Genomic DNA, 22512 nt, shown 5'->3' on the forward strand with positions numbered 1-22512 from the left:
ATTATTATTTTTATTGTTATTATTATTATATTATAGAATTATAATTGGTTATTTAATAATATAATCCATTATTTTAGGCCATAGAAGTACTGATAGATTAATGTGATATAAAAAAGAATATTTTTGTTATTATATAAAAAATTATATTTTTCTTATTTCATAAAAAAAATATAATTTTAGATAAAGAAAAAAATTAAATATTAGAACAAGGTTGTCCATATATATTTTTTGTTCTAAGTATGATTTCTATTAAAGCCAAAATAATGAATTCGTAAATCTATAAAAAGAATCAGAAAACTCTCACACCATAGCCTTCCATTATATTATTATATTAGAAAAATGAGAAAGCAAACAAAAGCAGAAAAAAAAAGTGGGTCACTTTAGCAACAAAACCTTCACATCCCATCCCTTCATCAATGGTGTTCCTCTTGCTCGGTGGAGCTTTACGCAATCCCATTACTCTCTCTTTCTTTTCATTTTCTTTTATTCTCTTTTTTTCCATTTCTTTCCTATTCTTTTTCATTGCATTCTCTAATCACTTTCCATTCATCACCGGTTTTCTCTGTCACTGTCTCCTACTACTCTTTGAACCACCGCAACTAAAATAACAACCCCACTTTTCTTCTCACCAAAGCTTCCAAGTTTTCATTTTTCTCGCCTTCTCAGAAAAATATCAGCACCCCAGATGATATAATACAAAAATTTCAAGAAATCTTTGCTGGGTGAATTTCGTAACTTTTTTTTTTCATGGGCAACATAGGAAGCAGCGGCTCCAACAGCCGTCGGAGACACGGCGGCAGCGGCAGCGGGAGGCGGATTCACCCGCCGCCTCCTCCTCATCCGCCGGTGATGCCTCTGCCGGAAGTCACGGCGAACCGGTTCGTGTACCCTCCTGCCGCCACGCCGTATCACAACTACCCTGGATACTACCCGCCGCCGACTACCATGCCGGCGCCTTTGCCGGCTCCTTACGACCACCACCACCGTCCGTCGGTGGACCCGATGTGGGGGAGGTGCCCGGCGGCTCCGGCAGCGCCGGCGCCGTATGTGGAGCACCAAAAGGCCGTTACTATAAAAAACGATGTCAACATCAAGAAGGAGACGCTAAGGATTGAGCCTGATGAAGAGAATCCTGGCCGTTTCCTCGTGACGTTTACGTTTGATGCCACCGTTTCTGGGAGGTAACACCGCTTTTCCTTGTATTTAATGTTTGTGCTGTAATGAGGTGATCGTGTCTGTGGTTATTTAATTGGTGTGTGGTGTCGTGTGAATGGTCATAATGTGTCAGATGCAAGGTTTTTGAGGTTGTTGCTGTGATTCTGTGCTTGTTTTTTTTTTCTTGATGGGGTGTTAATAAGCTTGTTGCTGTATGCTTGGTTTAATTGTTTTGCTCAATTTGCTTATTTGGATTCTGATAAGTAAAAGGAGCAAAACATGCTACCCTAGCTAGCTTGGAAAGGTGACAAAGGGGTGCATGATTTTAGGGGGTGACAAAGGGGTGCATGACTTTAGGGGGTGACAAAGGGGTGCATGACTATAGGGAGTGCAAAGCTGCAGATAAGTAATGTTGTGCAGATGAGAAGTATAGGTACAAGCAGATGTATATGCGATATAAGTCGATATTTTGGAGTTTATATGGCTCATTGGCTTTACCGTAGGTAGAATAGCTATATTTATTGTTCTGTGTCTATTTTGTGAATCACTGACAAGCATCTCTGTGTGTTTATATGGTTAAATTTCTTTAACAATCTGGTGAACCTGATTGAAAGAAAAGTCAATTGCTGCTAAAGACTTCCAGCTTGTCAGAGTGTCTTCATTTATCATTTCATAATCAACATGATTTTTCCCCCATTTGATATATTCTGGCTGTTGATCTGGTCACACACTAGATACTTGCCACCAAGTTTGCATTATTTGGGAATGTCTATTGAGATTTTCAAGAGTGCCTTTTTTATCCTATTCCTTTTTTAGAGGGGTAAATGACTTATTCTATTTTGTGTGGGGTGTTGTTATGTTTTAGCAATCGACAGTGAAGTTTCTCTGTACATATTAATGGTAAATGAGGTAGTTAGCTCAGTACACATCAGTCAGTTTGAAAGCTGATGTTATTTGTTACTGAACAGCGGCTTGTAGATCATTTTTAGTTTCCTGATGTGCTTGTGCTAATGGTTCTTATTACTTTCAAATCACCATTCCGGGAGTGCCTTTTACTTGTGTCAGTTTAACTGTAGTTTTATTTACAATAACTGATTGCTAAGAATGGAAGGAAACCATATTAGAGAAGAAAGTGGTAACTCTAATAGTTTGACTGTTTGAGGTTTTCTGTTGGTTTTATGCGGTGTGAAAGGACAAACTGAGGTTGCTATTTCAATTAAATTATTGGATGTTATGGTGCATTTTCATTTTTTTTATTTTGTTTTGTGGGGGATTGGTTACATTCCTAGTGAAATGACATTTAATTTTGTAGAATTAAATGTTAAGTAATTTTCTGTATCATCACTAGTTATTCTCCTTGAGTGCATGGCCCCCTCATATGAGAAAGTCAAGGTCTTTTTTAAGTAGAATTAATCTATTTTATCTACTTGGATTTAGATAACTAACCTTATATTTTTGGAAATAGAATATTTGAAATTGGACTCTGGTGCTATTTCCGTCTACTTCATGGTCAATGTTAGTAGCAATTAAAAAAAGGACAAATATTTCTACGGCAAGATACATGGATATAATGCCTACTTTTTTATTACCTAGATGGTTGGTTTCAATGCTTGTTTTACTTGTGCAATTTCAATTTTGGCAAAGCTGCATAACTAAATTAAATTTTTAGCACTTTTGAAGGCAATAAATTACTCAGTATTGTAAGTACTTGTTGCTTCCCCATTTTATGTATCATTTTGTAAGCAATACCAATACATGAAATGCGATTGACTCAGTGTCGTCAAGGTGGACCTAAGGCGGTGCAAGGCATTAGAAAGGGTTAATGCTTCCTTTGCACTTTAGGAGTGCCGTTTTAAATGTCATTAAAATAGTCTTTGAAATACTTATATGATGCTAAGCAGGGCAATATAGTCATAATGTTAAAAGGATAACTGGTTGTTAGACTTTTGGACCCTTAGCAGCAAACAGCTTAAGGTTTTGCATATCTGACAAGGTAATCTTTTACTTTTACTGAAATGTTAGGCTTAAGTAGCTTATTCATATGGATAAACAATGCAAAATGGTCAAATATTTTACTATTTTCTTTTTCAGATATTCATGTCTTTGTTTAGTAAGATGTGTGTTTTTTGGTGTTTCTTGCCTCTAAGGCATTAAAACCTAAGATGTCTCTCACCTTCAACTACCTTGGGTTGACTTAATGCACATCCAGTTTAATTATGCATACAATAGTTAGTGCTGTTTAAGATTAAAATTGTCATTTTGTGTGCCGGTTAAAGCTATGAATATGAATATTTGTGGGATAGTTCTTTTATTTGTTTGAACTAAATGTTTTGTTTCCTTTTACCTCCATAACAGCATCACAATACTTTTCTTTGCAAAAGAAGGCGAAGGTTGCATCCTAATCCCAATGAAGGAAGACGTTTTTCCATCCCTGACTGTAAATTTCCAGCAAGGTCTTGGGCAGAAGTTTAAACAGCCACCTGGAACTGGTATTGATTTTTCAATATTTGAGGAGTCCGAGTTATTGAATGTGGGGGACAATGATGTCTATCCCGTTGCAATTAAAGCAGATGCATCCTCTGTCAACCCTGATGAATCAAAATCAAATGAAACTCCATCATCTGGTAACACAAACTCTCAGATAACTCAAGCAGTGTTTGAGAAGGAGAAAGGAGAGTTTCAGGTGAAGGTTGTTAAGCAGATCTTATGGGTAAATGAAGTGAGGTATGAACTGCAGGAAATATATGGTATTGGAAATTCAGTGGAGAGTGACTTGGATGGGAATGACCCAGGAAAAGAGTGTGTTATATGTTTGTCAGAGCCTCGTGACACAACTGTCCTTCCATGTCGCCACATGGTATTTATCGTTTTACTTTTTTCTTAAAATTTATGTTTAATTGGTTGACTGAATGATCCTCTGATGATAACCATTGCCACTGTGAGTAGAAAGTGATAGAATATATATGCTGCTGGCTTTCATTGATGAGCAGATTCTTTTGTCATTATTTTTCATTTCTTGTGTATTCTGGTTCAACTTATTTTTGAACAACAATCGCTTAGTTTCTTCAGCTTCATGAAACAACTACTATAAAATAAATTATTAAAAACTTATGTACCTTGGTGTCCAAAGACTTCTTGCTATGCAAAGGTATGGAGAAGGGTATTGTAAGCAGTCTTATCCTTGCATATGCAAAGAGGTTGTTTCCAAATTCTTATCCATGCCCAATTGGTCACCAACATGCACCTTTACAGTTGCACCAAGGCACACCCTCATAAATGATTATTTCCTCAAAATAATTTATATTAACATGTTACTCTGTCACTAATAAGTTATCATTCTTAGCTAACACTGATTATTATCTTTGCTCCATTTTAAGTGTTGATTGGTTTTGGATTTGTTTCCTTGTAGTGTATGTGTAGCGGATGTGCAAAGGTTTTGAGGTTCCAAACAAATAGATGTCCAATCTGCAGACAACCAGTTGAGAGGCTTTTGGAGATCAAAGTGGGGCCTGAACCTGAGGAATGAAGATACAATGTTAGTGACACCAGCTTCCTGTACAGTCCAAATGTTATAGTTAATACTTTCACTTATTTTATCAGGTTTCCCTAATAATCCCAAAAGTATAGAAATTGGTATTTATGCATATGACATTATGTTTGACATCTGCAACAGGCTGGCATTGCACCTGACTTGTATTATTGTATAAGACAATGCCTCCACCATGTTGGTTTGGTTTTACTCCTAATTTTTAAGTGCTTTTATCTTCTAAACTTAATTAGATTCTCCTCTTCTCTTTGGATTACATCTTTCTTATTTTGGTCAAAATTGCTCATAACTTCATCCAACGTTAGGCCAGTTGCAAAACATTTCTTGTAGTTAACAATAACTCAGCAACTTGACACCCTAGCTTTATCAATTAGTGTGAATCTAATCTTTGTGCACGTAAAAAAAGCCCTTCTAAGGATAAGGGACCAATATGTATGAATGATGTGATGAGATGAAGCAGTTTGAGTTGCTACATTTTGAATACTGCTTTTATGCAATTGACCATTTGGCCAGTAGTTGAAGTTCATTACGGTTTCCACAAGAACACGAGGAAATATAGGTTTATGTTGCATTGCCCATGTATCAGGCCATGTTTTCAGGTTGGCACAATAATGGTATTTAACTTTCTCAACCACTTTTTTCTTTTCTGGTAGGATTTTTCTTGTTTCGGCCAAAGGTCTTATGAGCCACTTTTTAATCCATACCTTTGTCAGGGAAATGATTATTGAATAGCTCATATCCTCAAACCCATCATTCACCTCAATTACTTTTATTCTAAGTATTGGATAACACGTTGGACACTAATTTTTTAATGTCTCTAAGGATTTTTGAGGGTAAGTCTGCACATGTTTTCCTTAACAATTGGTTGAGCACTCGTTAAATTACTTCGCATGCGTTGCATGACCCAACAATAAGCATATGCACATCGTTTGTCAGATGAATAGTTTTAAATGTTTCTGTAACGTTTTTCTTACTGACCTTATTTGTTTAAAATAGAAAATGATACTCCTGTGTAATGTTTTCTTTATAGAAATATATCAAAGCAAATCAGCAAGAGAATATAACATTACTTTGTCACATGACATTACTGATTAGCTAAACACCAAAAGCCAAAACAGACACACAATTACAGATTACGAGGATGTTTACCACCTCAGATGAATCAAGTATGCAACGGTTCAATTAAAGTTCCATCGTTGAATCGGTTCCTTCATCTTGAAATTCGTAGTTATAAGTTTGATCCAGACAAATTTAACTTGTCATCAATACTTAAAACTTGTAAAAAGAAAAGAAAAACCAAGCAGCACACACTTTATTTGCAGAGGAGAATGATAAAGTAAGGTCATTTATAAAGCATTTTGGAACTTTAAACACTGTACATATGACTTCTGAGGCCATTTATGCGATTTGGTATCCACCATTGATGAACATAAACACCATTGCTTCTAAGACCCTTGTAAATAATAATATCCATGCACTGTTTCCTGCTGCTCATAATTTCATCTTTACCATCTTCACTCTCTGAACATCATTTTTTGCTATCTTTTCTTGATATTATTATTAGCAATAACAATAATTATAAATAACTTCAATTGATAATAAGACATAATTTAAGTATACAAATGTAGATAATTTCAATTGATTCCATATAAAAAATTGTTATATTGTTTAAAATATTTTTATTTTGATTTTTTCGAGACATGATTGTTACTTTCGTCCACAAACTTATCAATCAACTAATGTTTTCCTTCTATAATTTTATTTTTATCACAAACTTACCAATGAACTCATGTTTTTCTCCTATAATTCTTTCTAACTCTTAGTCAACTCATTTTTTCTCTCTTTAGAAAACCTATCGATCAACTCATTTTTTCTCTTATAATTCCTTCAACTCATTAGTCAACTCGTACTTTCTCTCTTCAAAACTTCTCCAGAAACGAGTTGATCAAAGAATTGCATTTATTTTTATTTTGTTGTCAACAGAATGACATGATTGTTACTTTTTTTTTTATCACAAATGTATCATTCAATTCATGTTTTTCTCTTATAATTTTGTTTTTATCACAAACTTATCAATCAACTCATGTTTTTCTCCTATAATTTCAACTCTTTCTTTCTCTTTTTAGAAAATTTATCAATCAACACTCATGTTTTTTCTCCTATAATTCCTTCTAACTCATTAGTCAACTTGTTCTTTCTCTCTTCAAAACTCCTAAAAAACAAATTGATCAGAGAATTGTATCTCTCTTCAAAAACTCCTAAAAACAAATTGATCAAAGAATTGTATCTCTCTTAAAAAATTCCTCCAGAAAAGAGTTGATCAAAGAATTATAGGAGATTAATAAAGAACATTATGCGATCTTATTAATATAAAAAATCAAACAGTAAAAATATTTAAATAAAATTAAAAAATATTGAGCATTCAACAAAACAAAAATATTTCAATAGAAATTCAATAAAAAAAAGGCACAAATTTATAATATACTTAAAACTTACTTAAATTTAATAAAAATAAAATTATTATTATTATTATAATTATTATTTTTTTAATGTTTATTTCGAGTTGTTACTTTTTGAATATTCGAAAAGAAGCAATTTCACACTCCTCAGACATGTCTCAATATTTATTCTTCGATCTTTCTCCGATTGTCTTTCTTTTTTAAATAAATACAATATATGAATAAGTTACTCTAAGACTGTAGAATACACATTCTACTAATTGGATCACTCTTCATGTGCCTATTGAGACGGCAGAGGCAAGATCAAATAGTAATTGTTTAACTATAGTGTAAAATACTGATGTCAAACAGTGCTTTTCATTAAAAAATTAAACCAAATGTTGACTCTTAAAATTCAGCGAATAAAATTCATAACAAAATTCAGTATCCACTGCAGACAGTCCTAAATTTAAAGAGATTTAACTATGGATATCAACTGCCAAATCCAAGAGTACATGATCCCAAAAGCACAGTATATGGAAATCAACATGAGTGGTGCAAATGCAAACTTATCACCCAAAATTAGAGGGTGTAAAATTTGGCCCCATATCTCCACAACTACAAGACCTATCAGATATATCCTCTCACTCCACCCAATAACAAAACCTTTCTTCACAGTTTCACCCGAACTACCTTCAGATCCAAATTCATCAGCCTTTTTCTTTGAATTAGTACTTGGCGTCCTCGCTGTTTCAGCCCCGGCATTAAATTGTGCTGAAAAGCCTAACCACATCAAAATGGAGTGTAGAAGCAGCAACAAAACTTTGATCGGATACTCTTGTGCCTCAAATAGTAGCGGAAAAATTGAATAGCAAGATACTGCACGTACAAGTAATGTGTGAAATTTCAAAGAAATTAAACACGAAAAGAACAACACTGATACAAAGAGATGCCACTTGCAAATTTTATTTCGTTGGAAAGCATTCAGTCATTGCAAGCAATGATTTTGGCAAACATATATTGCCACGTTAAAGAAGGAACTAGACAGTATAACTGTTTATATAAATTTGCTTTTATCTTTTATTCTGCTTGGTTCATGTTGTGCAAGATTGGAATGGTTGCATGTTTATACTTCATCTTAGATGTAGTTGGGTCACGAAAATACATATCTCAGCAGTATAAACAAATATTTAGCACAAGTAGAGAAAGAAACAGATAGAAAACGATTCTGAACTAATCTATATATTTGCAAACAAAGAACCCTGGGTTCTTATATAAGCAGATGAGAATGAGGGTTAACACAGCCTTGTAACACTAGAAACATCAAAACTATCATTACTAAACCAACCAAACTGACAGCAGTAACTAGCTAACCAATCGAGGCTGCTCAAATAATAGAAGGACAAGAATTACCAAATAAGAATATACAGAAACAAGGCCATGAGTTACCATATTTCATAGGATGTACAAAGATTTTTGTGACAGTTTGAAATTGAACATAACAAAGAATAGTTGCTATAGGCAACTTCATGGTGCATTACTAGCCCGACATGTCCACAAATGTGCATGTCTAGAAGTAGAGTAGAACTTAAGCAGACAAAAGTTCAAGTGGAGTCTCACTATCCAATGGTTCACAGAAAGTCAGGGTTCTGGTTCTGATCCAGTGTAAGAACTGAACCTACCCTAGTGGCTTGGCCTTTACGCACCCACTGTTGAATAAAGCTTGGGTGGGTCTCTGTAACAGTAGTAAGCTATCTGTCCAAGAGATGCAATGATAGTATGCACCTGATTGGGTAAGTAAGCTGCTTCCATAAGCACTTGAAAGAAGAGAAAATAAGAAAAAATAAAATAAAGTAAACTTTCTCCATAAGCTAAAATTAACTTATACATGAATTAAAAATTTGATTTTGAAGAAATTAATGAGACAGGTTTTACAAATTAGCTTTTTGAAGAAGTTATTTATTTCTCCCTATTTTCTTTTCTTAGAAGTATTATTGATAAGTTATCCAAATAGACCCTATAGTCTTCCGAGCTAAATAGAGAAACACTCTTTTGACTATTTCAATTTGAGATCTAGGATCAGTTGGAAGAGAATTAAACTGATTTAAAATGAAATTTTCCTATTATTTTCAACCTTCAAGTTTATACTGAAAGTTAAGTTAAGAAATTCCTGAAATCCTCCAAAGGTTTATATTCAACACTACCACCACTTTGTTAGGATAAGGATTGAGATTAGAAGGAAGGAAATAGAAGGGAATTTTAAGAGGAAATTTGCGTTATTTGGATTGATGAAATTAATGAAGGAATGACATAAGATTTAGGTTCAGTTGTTTGGCTAAATGGAAAAATTAAAACAAGAAATAAGTGGTAATAGTAAAAGACTTTTTATTTTATCATTTACTTTAACATGTCCTGTAACAATTTACGAATCTTATGACACAATCTCTGTTCACAGGCAAGAACCTCTTGACGAAGCATGCAGCCCCAGTGTGTTCCAGCAAGACCACCAGGCCAGTGGTCATTGCCAACTGTTGTGCAGTCTCTCCTATTTGGGTTTTTGTTTCTCCCTCGGCTGGTGCTTCAGCTTTGCACAATTTCATCCCATTATCAATTCACACCAACATGGAGAGGAAAGATGCTGCAGTGGGGGCCCAAAACATTTTGCATTCACCCCTCATGTTTCCCCATCCAAACACATCAAAGTTTGCATATCTCTCCGAACTCACTCCCATTCTCTCCCAATCAAACAATCCTATCCAGACCCTATACAGGTTTACAACCTGCAACAAATAACTGTTTCATACAAACATAGCTGTCTTCAGCAGGCAGATACCCGAGTTTTGGATGGTAATTTGTAGAGGTTTAGTGGTGATAGAGGTAGTAATAGAATCAATTCTCTAGCAACGAGTTAATATGACTATGTGATCTTATTCATTTGAATTTTAAAGGTTCTCAGTTTCATTTTTCTGATTTTAAAAATGTTTTTCTTTTTCTTTCTCCTTTGATTAATTGGAAGGGGGAACAAGATATTTGAATCTAGAATCTGACAAATCTATACATGCCTAGGGCACAGATAACAATAGATGGAGCATTATTCACAGAAACCTATGCCAATAGAATAGCAAACAGCAAGATTATTAGCAATTGGCCAACTAGTACGAAAAAAAATTAGTAAATATTGTCTTCAAGGGGGTACATGCATCACTTATGCTTTCCACTAGTTATATAAAACTTACATGTAATTCACACCACGCACACATTTTTCACAAAAAAAATTTCATTGTACTTATATTTCATTTCCAGTTTCTCCTATCATTTAAAAAAAGAAGAAAAATAAAAGCATTAGATGCAGGTGAACAAACAAATGAACATTAAAAGTATACCTATTGACAGCAAAAAGTAATGCCTTGCATCCTCCGGAGCCTGAGCTGCAACAACAGCGAGTGGTATTACAAAATGGAGAGATGCCTTCTCATGCACATGCCATCCAAAAAGAAAACCACAGGTATAAGCATAGGCTATCCATCTTATAATCATCTGTGGTTTTGGATTCTTCCAAGCCTTGAAAAGGCAAGGAGATAAGGCAAGAAGAACCATTATAAAGGTCACAGAAGGTGTGATCTGCATATTAATAAATAGAAATAATGAATGCTTTGATGGAATTTTTTTAATAAAGATGAAGCAAAGCAGTATAACTAAAAGTTGTTATATCATAGTCATAAATTTCAAATGACCAATAGCACCTGCAAAATTGTTACCAGGCTCAGATGCAGATTCAATTGAACAATAGCACCTGTGAAATTGAATTAACTAGACTAGAAGGTGTGAAATGTAAAGCTAATATTATCATTATATCATCAGTTATAAATTTTCACAAATATCACTTCCTGATGCCAAACAGGTGCTGATATTAGCTTATCAACTTGCGGTAACCAATTTTTTCCACTTGAACAATGTATTTAGATTCTATATTTTCATTCCTAAATAATGGATAAGGATCAACCAGTGAATCTATTATATATTTTCAACAAGATTCTTAGAAAGTGGATTTAGGTCTAACATAACCCTGAACATCTCGAGCATGGGAATAAAAATTTGTGAATCATTTGATAATGGGTGACACGATAAGCCCAACACACTTCATTAGGATAGGCTTTGATGACACCATCTTAGAAAGTGGATTTAGACCTAATCAATCAACCCTACAAAACTGGTTTACAAGATAAGGTTTGCAGTCACTCATATTATAATTTGTTATATCTCTAATAGATGTGAGATGTCCAACAAAGGTTCAAAAGTGAATTCTAATCTTTCAATGGCTAGGTCACAGTGCAAGATTACAGGTTTGAAGAAATGATAAGACATCATCCTCCCTCTCTTTGTACTAATGAAATGAACACAGCAAATAAGGCATTTCAATCATCTGTTTTGGTATAACCATATAAGCATGTGATTAGCTTAACCAGGGTCATAAAATCCCTATATGTTCTTTGTTGTTTGTCTTTTGGTTTAATAGCAAACAAGCTTATTGAGAGAATTAAAAACTCACAAGTCTTACCTTAGGTAGTACAGAAAATGGAGAGGAATCCCCAACTAGACCAGCAGTGAATGAAGCTGCTGGCATCTGGATATTAAACCCAAGTTTTCTTAATATGAAAGCAAGCCCTTTATCTGCCATAATATAGAATACCCAAAAATTTGGGGCCCAGTATGCATGGCAAAGCCCCCTGCCAAATGGAAACAATCGTCGAATGACTTGTTGTATCTACAATTTATAATTTGAAAAATCAATAAGAATACCAAAATGCAAAGGGTGCAAATGAAATATCTTCACTTTTAGACAGGAAAATGAAGTAATACAAGAATTTAACAAAAGGCAACTAAACTTGTTGCCACTCACTTGGGCATGCAAAGATGGACATTCGTAATTGGTTACATTATTCTATTCACGTAGTAATCTCATAATAGGTAGCATGAGTATATTATAAAAATGAAAAAAAAAGTTGTCTATACAACCTGATCAAAAGTCAGTAAACCTGAGTTAGAAGCTATGCAGCACACCACAACCTAAACATAAAAATCTCTCCTTCAAATATAATTTTCATTGCTATACCAAGCATCCAATTTTTGCTCCACTTATTAAGTTTAAAACAAAAAATAACAATTTATCATTCCACATTTCTGAAAATCAACAAACATAAAATTCCTAAACTTATTGAACAAATAGTAATCAATTTGAAATTAGTTAAACACAATGATTTATCAGAAGCAAGGGGAAAACAGCATGACATATGGTCCACATAATGACCATATATGAGTTCAATATATAAAAGTTATATTTACCTGGCCAAGGTGGAAAAATGGTCCAAAAGCAGATGCAAACACTGCTGTAACCACGCCTCCCATAATCAAAAGTCGACTGAAGCCTCTTATCATTCCACCCCAAACATAGTGTCTCAACAAATAAATAAAATAGACTGGTGCTGCCACTGCAAATAAATGTTTAAAGCACAGGAGAACAGCAAAAATACACCCACCTAACAAATCCCTTCCTTCCTCCAAATATGAAAGTGAGATCAACAAAATCCCAATGAGAAATCCATTGTACTGAAAATGCACATGGTCCACTATAAAAAGCATTGGTGACCAAATAATCAATGACCAGATCAACTTCTGCTTTTTTGAATCCAGATTTCGAGTAAGTCTGTAAACCCCATAAAGAAGAGACAAATCAGAAAGTATTACAGTAACTCTTTGGAAATAAACCACCTTGTTTGAGCTATAATTCAGGCCCTCTTGAAGGTGCACAATTTGGGGATCGATGAGGTGAGCAAAAATAGATAGAAAACGTTCATAATAGGCAAAGAATGGTGGGTAATCAAGAGTCCACGGACTTGTCTCATCAAAGTACCACTGGGAAAGAGGGAGGGAGTGGGTCAAAGCCAGCCAGTTGCGATGCACCTCAAAATCTGTACTACGGTAGGCTGGGAAAAGAAGAACTTTAATGCAGGTAGCTACAAGAAAGAACCACCAGAGAGTTGTTTTGGGGCTGTGAGAATGATGAACTTCTTTGAAGCTTATTTTCTCTTTTCCCATGCCAGAAATTGGGAGTGCTAAATGGTAAGAGGAATATAGACGTTGTATTTAATGCAGAAACCGAACAAGCCTTTTTTGACTACTCAAATAGAACTTGCTCAGTTTTTAACCCAACATGGAGACTGTTAATGGAAATTGTGCCCTTTAGAATTCCTGCACGAAAGTAAGCATAGTCACTGAGAAAGCTTATGGGAGTACCCCTGACACCAATATGATTGAAAGATGAACAAAGAGTATTTGCATAAAACTATTAGGAATCTTCAGTCAACTTTGTCATGGACATATCTATTAGTAACAGGTACAGACTGATTATTAGATTTTGAAGCATTTATAGAAGGTAAAACAATTGAAGCAGGCATGGAAACAAATATACAATCCATGACAAGTGTTTATTCTTTCACAAAATAAGAACTATTATTAGAGAGAATAAAAACAAAGAATTGGTAGGAAGCATAAGAAATCCTCCATACCAGAAAAACTAATTTAGAAACTGAAAGAACAACAAAACTCAAGACTCTAGAGTAACAAGGCTGTTACTTATAGTCATCTGCATATTGGAGATGAAGATGCCTCTATTAAAATCCATGAGCATACCACCAATAGGCACAAATAAAATAATCCTGTCAAAAGAATAGATGAAATGGGCAAATAGGTTTCCTAGGAAACCTCAAACCATATTCACCATAGAAGTGTAAAACTTTCAGTCGATGATTTTAGCTTCCTTATCCTTAACAAAATCATAAATTAAAGTTCATAGGAACAGTTAGAAAGTGGTACAACCCGCCCAAAGTTCCACAAAGACAAATAAACAAACTATTACATACATAAGTAACTGAATGAAAATGTAAAAGTAAATGGGTCATTATTTCTAAACTAGGTCTATGCATAAGACTACCCGTGGAAGATGTAGCATCAAACATTCGGACTCCAACTCTTTCAAAAGATTTTTAAGCTTCCTACCTATTGCTACTCAATAGAACAAACAACCAAGAAGTAGTGTCTCCATCCTTAAATCATATGAACTTTGGATAATTGTCTTCGACTAAATCCCTACATTTATTGTAACTCCAATTTTTCAATTCTTACTGATAGTAACTTTCTCTGGGACTCAAAAAAAAATCCCAACCCCCAATCTAGTACTTTCTGAATATTCTTATATTACAAAAAAAAGAAGCTTAATTCACATATTCTAATAACACACCTTTCTAGGATTTTTATAGAGGTGTCTTCATCTCCAATATGCAAGGTTGGGCTTTTGAAGAAAAATGTGGAAGGAACTGTCCACTAATGTTAGCAAACAGAATCGAAGTGGGTTCACTAATGTATCAAGTTATTAACTTCTCCCTTTGACTTATACTTAGTAACAATCAAATTCAACTGCCAGAAAAAAAGAATCAAATAGTGTATGACAGAAAACTCTAAACTAACTTAAATATATGTCCTCTGTATACATGAAAAGCAACGCCCTCAGAAACCAGTATGCTTTGTGTATACAGTGCCACGTATGTCTGCTTTTGCTTTCTGGTAAATGGGAAATGAATAGTTAAGTAGCCCCAACGCTTTGCTAAATTCCATTTATTTTATTAAGGCTTCCTGAGTGGACAGCTTCAATAATATAAATTCATTTAAAAAAAGAAAAAATCTGTGAAAAATAAATTCTTAGGACAAGTCTGCTATCTGATATATCAAATCAATAAAAATACAAGGAAGGCATGGACCTTCAGTAGAAAAACAACGGTTCAAAATCCCAACCACACCCGAAGTCCTTGGCTTTCATCTCATCACTGTGGCCTCTTGGTAGTTGCAGAGTGTGTTACTGATTGCTAGGCCTCTTGACCGTCTAGAAACCTTTATCTTTATTACCTACATTACATGTGGCATCATAGCCCTTTTGATATCCATCCTTTGTTTGATAAATTTTCAGTTCTTCATAGAAGTCAGTAACATTGACCAACCACATTACATTCCACAAACCATTTTACATAAATATCAAAGCTAGAAAAATAATTCACTCTCACCCATACACTCAATTGATAACTCTAAGCTAGCAGTAGAACCTCAAATTCTGGCTATTAATGTTTCATTCACTATTACCTATTGCCAATTTTCCAAGTGACAACAAATACTAATTTTACTCAATATGTTACTGGATTATCCCACCCAAAACTAATTGACCAACTTAGAATTACTAACTTATGTGCCTTCTATTAATATCCTATCTCCACTAATGTAATTACATAACAAACTAACTACCTATAACAACTTCTCGAACCATTTTAACTAACAAGGTCTATATGAAGCTGACTCACTGGGTCATTTTCAACAAACAGTGGGAAATGGATTCCACATTTGACTTCTATTTATGAATAAACTTATCCAATGCTGGTGCCATATACATGTATAGTTTCTTTGAAGTCAAATTCAATATTGACTTGAATGTCGCCCTCGTTGTTCCCTTCTCAAAATGCATGAATTGCCATCACTTTTTTCCAATTTATGTGTGCATATACACATACAACAAATCCCTTTTTGCCATATAGCTTCCTAGCCAGTGTTAGTTGGTCTGTAGTTACTTTTCAATCAATGAAGAAACAACAAATGACGCTCCCAACATCATCAAGAACTTTTTCATCTGATTTTGAAATTGCTTACAGTTTTACTGTTCATAATGAGAAAGAGGAGGTTTTAATAACTCAAAGGAAAGAGATATCAGCTCCAAACGAAAGTGACAAGGAGTCCCATTGATGTACTGGATGATGGGTACCAATTGAGAAAATATGGGAAAAAATAGTGAGAAACAAAACTATAATTGCAAATCCAACATAGTTTGGTGAAAATCCAACACACAGCCTCTAGATTATAGAGATGAAATGAAAATCAATGATATTAAAAATAAAATCAACGAAAACAAAAAGGAAACACACACTGAATCAACAAACCCTAGAATAGAAATAGAAACATCAAACCCTAGATTAGGGAGACAAACCCAAATGAACCACCGAGAGAGAAAATGAGCTTGATCCGAGAGAGAGAGCTTCTGAATTTTAGCGAGAGTGAGAACGAGTGCGATTTGAAGTGGTGAGGGAGCGAGAGTGTCCGTGAGAGAGGAACCGTACGCGCGTTTAAGAGTGTTTCAAATTCTTAATTTTTAATTGAATTTCAGATTTCACTAATTCAGTTCATTAAAATGTCTCAGAAAAATATGAAAATGTGAATTATTTTCTAAATTCTTATTTGTTAAATTACTTTCTAATTTTTCAATTTTATAATGTATCATTTTAATTTGTTTACAAGAATAATTATCCTTTTAAATTAAACTGTCATTAAAATGTTGAAAGAGCAACTCCTTGTTGGACTTTGGAGTCTTAGCAGCACATAGCTTTTAAGTTTTACAGAAATGTTATATTAAATAAGCTTATTCATATGGAGAAACAATACAAAATAGTCAATTATATCAATGCCTTTGTTTATTAGACGTGTGGTTTTTGGTGTTTCTTTCCTCTCACTTTCAAGTGCCTAGGGTTGACAAGTGTTATTATGCATTTAATTGTGTTAGGCTATTTAAGAGTTAGATTATAGAGTTGTACACAAAATAGTAAATGAGATTGAGAGACACTTGAGATTGTGATGATATTACATGAAAAAAAAACAGTCAAAATAAGGAATGGTGGAATTATGTGTTAAGAATTTAAAAATAAAACTTTTTTTAAAGCTTCATTTAATGAGCACGAACAAACAAAGTTTATACTTTTTTGACAAATTATCTATCAAGTATTTTTTACATTGTTACATTTGATGATGTAAAATCATACACAAGTTCAAATTTGACATATGAACTGACTAAAGACACTTTCTAAACAATTTTGTTTTCGTAAAACTCACATTCTTTAATTAGTTGCAAATAAATAACATATAATATAAAAAATAAGGAAAAAAGAGATTTAACAAAGTATTTTTATACTGGTTTATTTGATAATACAAACTACATTATGTTCTTGATAAACACAGGTATATTTTGGATCTCGGGTACTCTTGGCTAAAATAATTTGAGTATTCTTTGGACACCCAATCATTATTGATTAACAACCCTGAGTATTGTTACTAACACAACCGTTCTTGACTATGACTGAGTATTAGTTAAAATACAAACATTATTGACTAAAACTCAAATATTGTTTGAAATCCATTCATTTATTGCAACCCATTGAGTATTATTTGGAATACAATCACTCTTGAGTAACACGAATATTATTTGGACAACAACCACTCCTAATTAAGATTGAAAGGTTTACAAAGAAAATGATCTAAAAAATCACAAGGTTGTTCCCTAGACCAATACAAGAGTCATACAATCTTCTACTTTGCAAAAGAGCACAAATAATTTACTTCCTCACAATAAGGCTAAGGTTTGCTTAATAAATGCAAGAGCTTGTTTTTGTTCTTGTTGCAAGACTTTCTTTAATTTTCCTTCTTCACAAAGATCTTCTTTATATATATTTAAGATAAAAAGAAATTGTTGCAATTCATTATGACGGTCTTCTTTTGCTATTGCTTCTTCTTGCGGTCTTACCACACTTGAAGCTTTAAGACGCATTAAATATTATTTACTTTAGCATTAAATGTGTGTCTTCTCTGGAAACGACAAAACTTCACGAGTTTAGGCAGGTTGCTTCCTTTCTCCATTTGAGCAGAGTGAGAAAAGTGCAGGGCGTTGATTGTCTCTACAACAATGACATCCCGTCTTTCTTAACAAAATTATTTGCATGAAGCAGCTTTTAGGATTTTTTTTAAGAGATCTTAATGTTGATAAAATGTTGCACAATCATCTTAAAAACATGAAGAAGCGAGTATTTTTTACAAGCATAAAATAAATATTGATAAGTCTTTGATGTTTATCAAGAAATATTCAAAGTTTGGTTTGTCAAACGAATATAAATGTAAAATATTTTAACAACTCCTTTTATTTTTTTTCTCACAATTAATTACCATTATCTAACATGTTGTTGTACTTTATTTGTAATATTCATTTTTAAAATTATTATTATTTATCAATAAAAAATTATTAAAGTAATTTTAATAATATCAATTTATATACTAAATCTAACCACACAAACCAAATTAATATTTATTTATTTTAAATATTTTATTCTATTATTTATATTAATTTTGATTTACTATATTATTCAAAAACCCTACAAAATCATATTAAGAAATTATTAATAATTATCATTTATAACACTTTTAATAATACTAAAAACATTACATTAAATATTAATAAAAAAATAATCATAAAAGTTGATATTTTATTTTATTTATTAATTTATATTTTTAATTATTTATAAATTACTTATTTTTATTTTATATATTTTTTAATATTATTCATAAATCTAAAATATTTTAAATATTTTGAATATTTTAAAACTTTATACATGTTGTTAAAATTATAAAAATATATTAAATATAATGCGTAATACTAATATAATATATTAAGTAAATAAATATAGTTTCTTTTTATAATTTTTATTTATGTGTCATTCTATTAAATTAAATAAATATATTAGAAAACCTCTCGGAAATCAACGGGTTTTCTTTCTGACAAATGGTGTAATTTGATTTTATATTTCCTAAAATTGAGAAAAAAAAATTATAAAATTAGGCAAGCAATACTTATTATATATGTACAATTTTAATTTTGATATTAAAGTGAAAACGTATTTAACACGTATGACTTCAATTATATAAAATTGTATGACTTTGGTTTGATATAAAAGTTGAAATTGTAAGTATGACGTGGTTAATACAAATTTTTTTTCTAAACAATGAAGTGGTGTATTTGGTAAATAAACTTACGACCATGGGATTTGAGAAAGGGTGGTGATGGTCGATTTGGGTTGTTTCCACGAGGAACAAGAAAAATAGGTTTAGGTTGCCTTGCGTGTGCATCTCTACCCTTGTTTCAGCTTGGCTTATTAATGGCAAGTTTTCGTAACTTTCTCAACCACTTTCTTGTTTTCTGGTTTGGGCCAAAGGTTTCATGTTATATCAATACCTTGGTTAGGAAAATGATTATTCAATACCTTTTATCCACAAACCCATCATTCACCTCAATTACTTTTGTGCAAAGCATAGAGATTGACACCAATACTTTAAGGTTTAAGGATTTTGCAAGGCTAAGTACGCACATGCTTCCTTAAACTACTTCGCATGCGTTGCTTTTGTCCTCAACCCCAATAATTGATCTTCAAATACACAGAGCAATGAGAGGATCCACTGTTCTCAATTGGAAATTACTCTACCATGTACGACCCGACAACAAGCATATGCACACATTACATGTTAGATGAATAGTTTAAATCTTTATGGAACTTTTTTTCTTACTGATCTTATTTATTTCAAATAGAAAATGATACTTTTTTATAAAAATGTACTAAAGCAATGAAAGAGAATATAACATTACTTTGTTACATTACCGATCAGCTAAAGATCAAAAGCCTAACAGAAACACAATTACAAATTACGAGGATGTTTGCAACATGAATCACAAAATCATGTTTCGTGGTTGAAGTTGATTCCTTCATCTTGAAATTGGTAGTTGTAGTTTTGATACAGAAAAAAAATAACTTGTCATCAATCCTTACAACTTATAAAAGAAAATAAAGGAAAAGAAAAACCGAACACACTTACTTTATTTGAAGAGGAAAATGATGAAGTAAGGTCATTTATAAAGCATTTTGGAACTTTAAACACACAAAGCAGATACAATTTCTCACGACACAATCACTGTACATATGACTTCTGAGGCCCTTTACGCGATCTGGTATCCCACCATTGATGAACATAAACACCATTGCTTCTAAGACCCTTGTAAATATCCATGCACTGTTCCCTGCTGCTCATAATTTCATCTTTACCATCTTCACTTTCTGAGCATCCAAGAAACAACTCATCAACAAAGCATAAAGTTCCACTCTCAAATATGTCCGCAAGGAACTTCATTTCAACATCCCCGACATTCATCTTCAGAACCACAAAATCAGCATTCTGAACTGTTTCTTTAAACCACATAAGGAAATCAAACTCTTCCTCTCCCAAAAGCGGATCCATATCAACATTGTCTGCAACCCTCCCAGCCAACCCCGGATGATACACAAAGGTGACACGAGGCCGTTTCACATAGGACAACACAGAAACATTGTAATGAACAAAATACACACTGAAAGCCTTAAGATGAATGGGATAAGAAGGTGGGAACCAATCACTGACATCCACATCTGCATTAACCAACTCCCTCACCCCAATATCAATGTACACCATCCTCTTCCTACCAGAAACGTCCACCAAGTTTGGCAAATAGGAGACACTTCTCTCATACTTGACATCTTGTCTCGCTCTTTCCTCCACAAGAGGCTCCATCAACTCCACCAAAGGCTTGGTGAATGCAACGCTAGCACAATCTTCTGGAAGTACTCGATTATAAAAAAGGGAGGTGGAGTTTGTGTTCGTGTTCGAGTTTTCAGATGTTTTCTTGAAAATCACAAGGCTGAGTTCATTGACATAACCCACATGGACCACAGTGGAACATGTGATCAGTGAAAACACCGAGGATGAAGAAGAGGAATCAATAAGCAAGACCCCGATTCCACCAGGCTTAAGAATGCGCTCAACCTCAAGAACCAGCAATGCAGGGACAGAAACCTTGTCCACATCCTTGGAGAAGACGAAGTCAAAGGACGAGTCTTTGTACTCAAAGTGGGACACAAAATTCTTATTGTTGGGGGAGAAAAAAGCGTGGTTGTTGAGAGCGGCGACAGTGGAGAATCCGAACCGTTGCATTGTAGAGACGACAATGTTAGAGCCTTGTCCAATGCAGAGGGTTTTAGCGCCATAGTTCAAGAGTCGTTTAGCCTTTAGAATGGCAATGACAGTGGATGTTAAAGCGGTGTGGTTCTGGCATTTGATGGAGTCAAAGGAACCCCAGAAGGTGTTGAGGATGCGGCTCTGGAACAAGTAGGAACCAGCGTTCAAACTGGTGTTTTGGTTAACCGAATCCGAGTCATGGACGCAGTCAACGTAGGTCTTGGGAGTCAAAGATCCCAACTCGAGGGTGGGCAGGAAGCGAACGAGGGAAACAAGGGAAACAGCAGAAGCGAGAAACAGCGCGCGGAAGAAGACGTGGCGGGCTAAGGAGCCGGTGAGAGCGTGGAATTTTGAGGACTTTGAATCCATGGAATGTTGTTACAGATGAGAGTGAGAAGAGAGAGAGTTTGTGAAAGTGACAGTGACAACTATGGAAAACATGAAGACCCTCTTGTCTGGTTTTTGGCATGAGATAATTTCAGGACCCAGTTAAGTGTTAAGGAAGTTTTTGGTTGTTCTGAAGAAGATGTTGAAGGAAGGGTCAAAGGGACATATAGAATAGAATAACGTAGGACACAACACAGTGGCACTCACTTTGCGATGTGGGACCCTTGTATCTAGAGTTACGTGTCACCATATGGAACTAACTGCCTTATTCTCATGCCGAACATCATAAATAAAAATATCAATATAAAATGTAATCATGCAGCTTTTTTGTCCTTTAACTTGTGCTTTAAGACCACTGATAGCTTTTCTTTTAATGAAGGATTAACAGCTTGAAGATTCTAAGAGAGATTCAATGAAGGATTTGCTAATCTACTTAAAAAGAAATTAAAACATAAAGTATTGCAAATTTTATCGAAAACTTTATTATTGGATTAGAGAAGGATAAAAGAGGGTGCAATGTGGTTTTCAAACATATTTTTTCCAAACTCACAGATCTGACAGTGAACATTGAACTAATTTAATACATGGTTAAATATATATTTTTTTAAAAATTTTACATGAAATTTGTTTTCGTGTATTTAGTTTAAATTTTATAAAAAATTTACAATATGTATTGTTTATAAAAAATTATTTATAGAGATATACAAAATCTCAAATCTCTGAACCCATTTTCAACATGTTACATTGATAATGAGTCAAATAAAGGTTGAAAAATGGATCATCTACACACATGCTTCTCACCACCTCTTTGAATAAACCATGGAACACATGCTCTAGAAAGATTAGGAAATTTAACACTGAATTATAAGCATTCTAATGTGTTGAGATTAAGGGTAAATATATGAAATTGTAACCATTCCAATGGCCAGGACAAAATCCCAGAGTTAACCCAAATAATAATATAAATCTTCATGTTGATATATTATATTCCTTTGATCAAGTTGGGCCCTTCGTCAAGTACAAATATTATGA

At 33.8% G+C, this 22512-nt stretch overlaps 3 protein-coding genes across 8 annotated transcripts; 1 reads left to right on the plus strand and 2 right to left on the minus strand.

Moving 5' to 3' along the window:
* The first annotated feature begins 309 nt into the window (after positions 1-309).
* On the plus strand, positions 310-4931 carry LOG2 (RING/U-box superfamily protein). 2 transcript variants are annotated; one of them, XM_068637465.2, is made up of 3 exons: positions 310-1181; positions 3511-4012; positions 4565-4931. In XM_068637465.2, the coding sequence occupies exons 1-3, from the start codon at positions 748-750 to the stop codon at positions 4679-4681; spliced, it is 1053 nt and encodes a 350-aa protein (XP_068493566.1). In that variant the 5' UTR covers positions 310-747; the 3' UTR covers positions 4682-4931. The 2 variants fall into 2 exon arrangements, with proteins under 2 accessions (XP_068493566.1, XP_090160775.1); XM_090304649.1 differs by lacking the exon at positions 310-1181 and adding an exon at positions 1572-1658.
* Positions 4932-7499: 2568 nt separating this feature from the next.
* On the minus strand, positions 7500-16397 carry LOC137830267 (ALG6, ALG8 glycosyltransferase family). 5 transcript variants are annotated; one of them, XM_068637472.2, is made up of 6 exons: positions 16223-16397; positions 12484-13389; positions 11699-11905; positions 10524-10761; positions 8823-8957; positions 7500-8019 (listed from the first exon to the last, which is right to left on the minus strand). In XM_068637472.2, the coding sequence occupies exons 2-5, from the start codon at positions 13234-13236 to the stop codon at positions 8839-8841; spliced, it is 1317 nt and encodes a 438-aa protein (XP_068493573.1). In that variant the 5' UTR covers positions 13237-13389; positions 16223-16397; the 3' UTR covers positions 7500-8019; positions 8823-8838. The 5 variants fall into 5 exon arrangements, with proteins under 5 accessions (XP_068493573.1, XP_068493572.1, XP_068493570.1 ...); XM_068637471.2 differs by having other exon boundaries at positions 8823-8925; positions 16223-16390; XM_068637469.1 differs by lacking the exon at positions 8823-8957.
* Positions 16398-19890: 3493 nt separating this feature from the next.
* On the minus strand, positions 19891-21749 carry LOC137830269 (uncharacterized). The gene has a single exon (XM_068637474.2). It carries the CDS (start codon positions 21460-21462, stop codon positions 20014-20016), a length of 1449 nt encoding a protein of 482 aa, XP_068493575.2. The 5' UTR covers positions 21463-21749; the 3' UTR covers positions 19891-20013.
* Positions 21750-22512: the final 763 nt, after the last annotated feature.

The sequence above is a fragment of the Phaseolus vulgaris genome, chromosome 7, assembly GCF_051622355.1.
Source record: "Phaseolus vulgaris cultivar YP4 chromosome 7, ASM5162235v1, whole genome shotgun sequence".
Classification (NCBI taxonomy): domain Eukaryota; kingdom Viridiplantae; phylum Streptophyta; class Magnoliopsida; order Fabales; family Fabaceae; genus Phaseolus; species Phaseolus vulgaris.

Bases quoted from the DNA above. Each gene is read 5' to 3' on its own strand.
- LOG2 (XM_068637465.2), top strand. From the start codon at position 748: ATGGGCAACATAGGAAGCAGCGGCTCCAACAGCCGTCGGAGACACGGC. The intron at 1,182-3,510 runs GTAACACCGCTT...CCTCCATAACAG, and splicing joins GATGCCACCGTTTCTGGGAG to CATCACAATACTTTTCTTTG. The intron at 4,013-4,564 runs GTATTTATCGTT...GTTTCCTTGTAG, and splicing joins TCCTTCCATGTCGCCACATG to TGTATGTGTAGCGGATGTGC.
- LOC137830267 (XM_068637469.1), bottom strand. From the start codon at position 13,236: ATGGGAAAAGAGAAAATAAGCTTCAAAGAAGTTCATCATTCTCACAGC. The intron at 11,906-12,483 runs GTAAATATAACT...TATAAATTGTAG, and splicing joins CATTTTTCCACCTTGGCCAG to ATACAACAAGTCATTCGACG. The intron at 10,762-11,698 runs GTAAGACTTGTG...ATTAATATGCAG, and splicing joins CATTTTCTGTACTACCTAAG to ATCACACCTTCTGTGACCTT.
- LOC137830269 (XM_068637474.2), bottom strand. From the start codon at position 21,462: ATGGATTCAAAGTCCTCAAAATTCCACGCTCTCACCGGCTCCTTAGCC.